At 44.8% G+C, this 7,740-nt stretch overlaps 1 protein-coding gene across 1 annotated transcript; it reads right to left on the bottom strand.

The window, feature by feature from the left end:
* Window positions 1-1,613: 1,613 nt before the first annotated feature.
* LOC123080837 (uncharacterized) lies at window positions 1,614-5,486 on the bottom strand. Its single transcript, XM_044503786.1, has 3 exons — window positions 5,184-5,486; window positions 4,890-5,097; window positions 1,614-4,778 (listed from the first exon to the last, which is right to left on the bottom strand). Exons 1-3 carry the CDS (start codon window positions 5,444-5,446, stop codon window positions 4,626-4,628), a joined length of 624 nt encoding a protein of 207 aa, XP_044359721.1. The 5' UTR covers window positions 5,447-5,486; the 3' UTR covers window positions 1,614-4,625.
* Window positions 5,487-7,740: the final 2,254 nt, after the last annotated feature.

Below are 7,740 nucleotides of genomic sequence, written 5' to 3' on the forward strand. Positions count from 1 at the left end.
AAGTCCACATCCTCCCTAGTCAGTGCATTCGCATATGCTGACTGGACTGGCTCCTCTGGTGACAGGCGGTCCACTAGTGGTTTTGCAGTGTTCTATGGAAGTAATCTTATCTCATGGAGTTCACGCAAACAGGCCACGATGGCATGATCGAGCACAGAAGCAGAGTACAAGGCATTAGTTAATGCTACAACAGAGATCATCTCGCTAAAGTCTTTCCTCGATGAACTTTGAGTCTACCAAGCACGCGCATCCGTCCTTTGGTGTGACAATCTTGGTGCCACACACCTTTCTGCTAATCTTGTATTCCATGCATAGACTAAGCACATTGAGATTGGCTAACATTTTGTACGTGTGGCAAGTAAGGCCTTGGAGATACGGTTCATTCCTAAGCAAGATCAGCTAGCAAATGGCCTAACCAAACCCGTTGGTGTATAAGAACTTCAGTTCTTCAGGCACAATCTCAATCTCTCTGGCTGGGATTGAGGGGGTGTGTTAAACAACCGATATATATATTCGATGTATATTCCTTGTACACCTCGTTTGATTAGTTAGGATTGTAACCTCTGTGTAGCTGATGGAGTAGAAAAATAAATTACAGTTTACTTTCTGCTGATGGAGTAATTCTTTGTCACCTCCTTGCATATGGCCCAGTGCATATGGATTTAAAAATAAATTCAGTTTACTTTCTGCTGATGGAGGAGCAGAGAAGCAACCAAGAATTTGTACAGGCAAATTGACTACAGCTGAATTTAAACTACAGCAGTCGACACTGTAGCTCCACTTTAAACAGCAGCTTCATTTAAAATACAACAGTTGACACTGTAAACTTAGTTTGAGAGAAATTGATGTCCTTGTAACCTTAGTTTGACGGCATTTCTGTCAAATTTAAACTACAGCACATGTCTGAATTCCTTGCCACTACAGCTTCATTTAAACTTCATTCAAATTGATGTTCACAGCAAACTGAAAGTCCAAGTCAACTGCTACCGCAAAGCTGATTCTTTTCACACCCATTTGGAGAGCATAGAAAGGCAGCATATACTCCAAATCTGAAAGTTTTCAGTTTCAGTATTATTGCTCAAGCATGTTGCTACCTGGGAGCAGTAGTTTTCGGGCAATCACAGGAGATTTGAGGTTTTGAGGGGCGGCCAGTGTGAGGCGCGGCGTACCTGGGTGTCGACACCGAGGACGGTGTTCTGGGGCACCTCAAGTAGCAGCAGCGTGACCCCCTTCCCAGCTCCGTGGCCGCCTCCGGGTCCATCCGCGCCGCCGCCCCTCTGCTCCCCATGCTCACAGAGGCAGTCAGCAACTGATTCGTGAGATGAGAAGACACAGCACGACCAAACATCTGAAGCAATCCCGCCCCTCATGGCATCGCTGGGGAAATCAGGGACTTCTTTTTTCGGGAGGGGGGAAGCTGGGGGAGGCAGGCAAGCGGGAGCTGCGCGAGCATGAGGGAGCGGCGGAGGAGGCAGTAGCGGCAGGGGAGCTGCGGCTTCTGTCAGAGGAGGAGGATGATGTACCGTGGGTTGTGTCGGGAGTTGTTGTTTTTTTTTTTTTTTTTTTTTTTTTTTTTTGCAAAAACCGCCCTGGCGACAAGCTTTACCGGACAGAGGGAGTATATTACAAGATTTGTGGTGAGCTGGTTGTATCCAAACTCTTCATATTAGTACATTATAAAGTAATGAAGTTGCCTAAACGTTTTTCGTGCTATCAAGCACAAAACAGAACTCGATATATAGTTCAGTCTATCAAGAAATTAATCAAATACATTCCTCCTAGGCCCCAGCCAAAAAATGTGGCATGAGTGGTTGTCACTCTAAAATTTGAAAAGGAATTGAAGCACACAAATGCATAAAAAGTTGGTCATCTACTGCAGAGGTACAACAGAAAGTTGGAAGATATGCTTCAGTAATCAGTATTGACCATACTTGTCCAATAACATGGTACTTGATCAACTGTCCTCACAAAAGTACATCTTCTATAGAACAGACCAATGATGACCAAGAACTAAATGATGCAAAGTCTGCAACCTTCATTCTATAAACATGAGGCGGGTGCCATTCAATCTCTAAAATGCATGATACGTGTATCAATAGCTATATATACATTTCTGATTCCATTCACATAATTTTCTTAAGACCCACACCATAACTCAAGCCACATTTTTGTTTACAGCGTCTGATCATGCTACTATAACAGAGACTATGGACAAAGAGAGCTTTTAAGATGATTTACCTAACATCTTAATACTTCAAGATTTTAACAAAAGAAGAACATATAGTCTAGCAATAAATGGACTAAAGGAATATAGGAGGAGAGTGAAGTGATCATCTCGATTTAACTGCAGCAATGAGAAAATATTGATACCCATAACTACATAATAATCAACTTCATGCTCCAGGGTAAGGTTGCTCACCACGCCATCGCCGCCATGTCCTTGCCTTCTCTTCTGGGATCGAAACATCTTGATTTTGAGATGAAACATCATACACAGGGCGAGCTGTATCACCAACACAACACCTGGTACCTCTCCCTTCTTTACTGCAGAAGAAGAACGAAAAATGGAGATATGATGCTTCTTTTCATCTTCTCTACCACTTTCAAGCCCTCAATATATGATGCACTTGGCAATGCACTTGGAACATTTTGTTGACATATCTCCCAGAAGTTAGAAAAACATCTGGATTGTGGTGCATCTACCAATTAGCCATGTTCTAGCAAATAAAGAAAAACAAACTTATCTAGCATGCAGTACAGAATTCAAGTATTTTCTGGAATATATGTCAAACAAATATTTTAGAAGGTTGAACGATAATGCCATACATATAGCAGAGGCATATCCTCAATAGTATTATACTCTTAATCAGAGTCGCCATATTCGTTCATAGTACAGAGGGATAAAAGAATGAAGAGCCAGAAGCTAGCATCAGTGTGGTTGTGAGTAGGGAAAGCTTAGTCCATTCTATGCCTAGCACAACAACAAATCGAAGGCAGTCTGCTTTACATAGCAGAAGTTCCAATTAATAGAGATGAACTGAGCTATAGATCTAAGTGAACCAACTGAAATTCAGAAGCAAACAATTAAGCAAAGGAGAAAGTTTTCTCCAACCAGATAATTATTTTCCTTTCTAATTACCTACAGAGAATTAATTACTTCCTTGTTAAGCCCAACTGGTGAAGCAAGCATAACTTTCAAAAGCCTGTCTTGGCAGGAACTCCCATACTACTAACCTGAAAAAAGAAAAGGAAAAAAAGATTATTAAAAAAAACAAAAAAACAACAATTCAGAACCAGACAATTAAGCACAGGAGAAACTTTATCCAACCAGATAATTATTTTGTAATTTCCTACAGAGCATTAAAATTTCATTGTAAGCAATATTTATAGTAACATTTGTTGGGATACCCTTGGCATCTTCGATTAAGATCTTTAACCCTTGCCATGATGCCACTCGTGAGACAGCCACATACAATTGTGAATTGTCCATGAGAAAACACTGGATTTGGCAAAACAAAATACAATCTATTTAGAAACTTAGAATATTCCTTTGTGTCCACTAAAACAAATTAAGAAGACTGTTTTTCAAATTGCAAGAAAAAAATGATAATACCTTATCAATCTGAATGTCAAATAGATGATTCAGAACTAACACGCAAATGTTCATAGATAAAGCAGTCGCCCAAGCTGGGGACCACGTCCTTGAGCACAAAGGAAAAGGGGTTATACAATGCATCTAGTTTTAGTCCTAAGACAAGTATATTTCATAGAATTTTTTCAGTTCATGTCACCAAAAGAAAATGTAGCGATAAATACCTCAAGTAATCTTATGTTAGTTAATAGAAACACAACTAAGGCTCAAATTATTATCAGTGTCTGTGTCTTAAACCAAAAATACAGGACACCATTTAATTACTGAAACATATCAGGTCTTAATATATCAAAAACAGGGATACACAAAGGCGTTCCTAAATTCAGTAATCCTTAACACTCATACTCTCAAATCAAGCACATGTGACCATAGAAAGTATGACAGGAATATTGGATAACATACCGATAAATTACATAGCTTGCGGGATCAATCAAGCATTTCAAGTCCCAAAGAAAGTTTTATGTACAGTTCCCCAACTGTCTTGCATTAGCATTTGAAATGATGCCCGGAAGTTAACCATAAAATTACAGTCAACTTATCTATCAATATATTTAACAAAGGAATCTAAACTAAAAAGCTTTGAAAAATAGAATGTATGGCGAAATACTTAGTGAGCATATATGGAAATATCTTATACTGAGATGAAACCAGAACTGCTTTGCATCAATGAGCTATAAAGAGAGTTGAAGTGGATTATCAACTATGCCTGTTTTCCCCACTGTAGTGCATTGTCAACCAAGTAAGAGTACTCCAGATCCTCAAAACATTTTTGCAGAGAAGACAAAGGCTCATTGAAATAAACAGGGAGACAAACACTGGAGAGATCTTTCTTTCCCTAAATTTTCTTTAATTATTGACCATAATAATCCTATTGGCTTCTCTTTCTCCTTTGGCTCAGGCAACTTATCTCGACGTTTAACAATGGGATACTTGGTAGGTTTGGCAGTATACGATCTGGAGTCTCCAATAGATTCTAATGCATCGCAGCCATTTGTGAGAAGCAATTTGTAGAGATTCTGCCGACAAAAAAATTCTCTTGTACCAAAGTATGCCACTTGGTCTTCATCAGATTCAGCATCTGCAGCTTGACTTGCAGTGTCCGGATCAGATTCGCTTGCGCTCCCACCTGATAGATAGAACTGAATAAAAATCTGCATATTCAGCAATGCAGTAAAGAATTAACTGGGAGCGTGGGGGACATCACTACTACACAAATTCAGCACCCGAATAAGATTACAATGTGCCTTTTGCCGACAGAGGATATCATGACCAGCTCGTCGCATGCTACGCCAAAGGAAAGCATCGAGGCGGACGACTCCATCATCGAAGCCGTTGACAGCATTAGTGTAGAGGCATGGTAGCAGAGGGCCGTCAATGCCACCTTGCTAATCTGCGTGTAGTATAGGAAGAAAAGTAGGCCGGCACCGTCCATGCCCGGGCAAGAGCTGCAGACTTGCTCGGTTTGGTCAATTGATCGAACACCTGGAAGGCGAACTGAGCACGACGGGCTGGAGCATATCCACTGATGTACCTGGAACCAGGCACCGCCCAGATGGATAGGAGGACGCTACTACTCCGCTCGCCTTCTCCAGGCACGAAGCCCCCCGGCCCGGGACCATGGCCGCCGGCGTAGAAGAGATTGCTGTGCAGCCGCCCGCTAGCTGCGAGCAGATCTGGCAATTGAGGGCCGAGAGAAAGGGAGGGGGAAGCTTGGCGGCGGCGAGGTGAACTTGTGTTGAGCCTCCGGCACCGGCGGCGGGATGGATCCCGTCCCCGTCCGCCGCGGCGGAGCATCGGGGGGATTTTGCGATCTACTCCTAGTACAAATGAAAATAATTACTTACCCCAAAATGTGACCAGACATAGACACATCATCATCATTTAAAAAGGAAAAAAAATCCAAACATCTCACACAGATAGAAACACTGTCGCATACCGATCCTTTAAGTATGGCCAAATAATATCCGGAGGACACTGCTACTAAACTACTCTACTCCTGAAAACAAAAATAGACTCGGATGAGCTGATTCAGACGACGAACTGTCTCCCTCCCCGCCAAGCTAAGCTAAGCCTCGTGTTCCTCTCCCGGACCTTCCTCCTCTCCCCGCAGTCCCCACCCCACCGCCACGTCAGTCCTCCTCGTCCTCGTCCGTGAGCCAATTCAATGTGAAGCCTCGCCCGAGCCACTGCATAGGGAACGCCTGCATTGCGATAAACAGTTAGCTACGAGTAGATAAAAGTGATGAACAGCAAACATAAAAGGAAACCCCTGACGAGATTCAGTCATTCAGACGACCAACTGACGAAGCCTCCCTCCTCTCGTACCTTTGCACAGAAGCGAGCAGAATTGCTCGTTTACGCCGCACCGGTTGCAGTTCCCGGGACCCACGAGCCCTGGCCCGAGCCCCATTTCGTGCCGGGCTGGGATGATCTGGACGAAGAGCCCCTCAACCTCGAATGTCTGCACATTTTTTTTTCCAATTGCGAAACATAAGCACAGAAATCGATCGAATAAGCATCAACACACATAAGTTAGGCAGCGCAGAAACACGCTCACCTCCATGTGTTCAGTAACCATCTGCGGGAACTCGATTGCGGCCACAAGGACTCGGCCGCCGCTCCTCAGGACCTCTATGAGGCGACCGCGCCCCGGGTGGTGCGCTTGGACGTGATCTGGGCAGAAGAACGTGCTGTGGTAGGCGAGGCACTTGGTACAGAACCGATCCGGCTCGCGCCCTTCCTCGAAATCAGCATTCAGCAGAGCCTCAACTCTGTGCCTTCCCAAAGGATTCCCTCCCTCAACCGCGTGGAACTTAATAAGCAGAAACAGACAACACTAGGATTAGCAACTTCGTAAGCAGAAACAAAAAAAAAAACACTTTGATTAGCAATCTTGCGAGAAATTGAATGCTCGATTCATCTTGTTTAAAGGGTGTGGGTGTGGGTGCTTACGCGGCAAAACAAAGAGCAGTAATCCCCAGCGCGCTCCGGAAGAGGATCACCACACGGGCAAGTCCTCAAGTCTGGCTCGTGGTAATCCCCGTCACGGCCATATAGCGGAACAAAGATCTTGTATGAACCATACCGCACCTTCCGTATCCCATCCCAGCAATATCCGCACTTCATATCCGCCACCTCGACTGCCGGCCCAAACCCATTCTCCAAGCAGCGCACCTGCGTTCGTCAAAATACAAGAACCACGTTAGAGCCGAGTCGGCAATCAGCAAGAAAGAGATACGCTGGATTGGAATGGGTAAATCCTTATTCAAAGGGGAAAAATAAGAAAGAACACGGATTTGCCTCTCAAAGAACCGCTTCCACTCAACGAACCGGGCGCAGAGAGGCAAGAACGAACGGCAGAGAATTCCAACAACAACAAAAAAATTGCAAGAACCGCCGTAGAACAAAGCTCGGTTTGAAGAACGAAATCGGACTGTTGCTGGCCAATAACCCACTTTGACCTCCGCAAACCAGCGACCAAGAAACCAGGGCAAATCAAAGCCCTACCGAGAGAAGAAAATCAAGAAGTACTGTAATTTTCTCCTCGGGGGTCAAAGAAACCAAGAAACCAGGGCAAATCAAAGCCCGACCGAGAGAAGAAAATCAAGAAGTACTCTAATTTTCTCCTCGGGGGTCAAAGAAACCAAGAAACCAGGGCAAATCAAAGCCCGACCGAGAGAAGAAAATCAAGAAGTACTCTAATTTTCTCCTCGGGGGTCAAAGAAACCAAGAAACATCGGGGATTAAAGGGGCTCAAGAACGGGCGGGGGCTTCGATCGGTACCTCGGCGTAGTACACGAGCTGGTTCGGGTGGTGCGCGCGTACGTGCTGCCTGGCGCAACAGTGCGAGCACGCAGCGGCGCCGCAGCCCGTGCAGAAGGTATCGGCGACGCAGCTAGACTCGAACTTCACGTATCGGCAGAGAAACCGGAGGACCTCTCGGGTGCTCGGATCTGGCTGTGGAGCAGCCATGGACCTAGGCCACGAGCTTTCTCTCCCCGGCCGGAGCTCTGCGCTTGGGTGGGTTTGGGTGTGGGTCTGGGATGAATCGCAAATCGGATGGCTTTGCTTTGTGGGACGAAAGATGC

Source organism: Triticum aestivum, chromosome 3D (genome assembly GCF_018294505.1).
Source record: "Triticum aestivum cultivar Chinese Spring chromosome 3D, IWGSC CS RefSeq v2.1, whole genome shotgun sequence".
NCBI lineage: Eukaryota > Viridiplantae > Streptophyta > Magnoliopsida > Poales > Poaceae > Triticum > Triticum aestivum.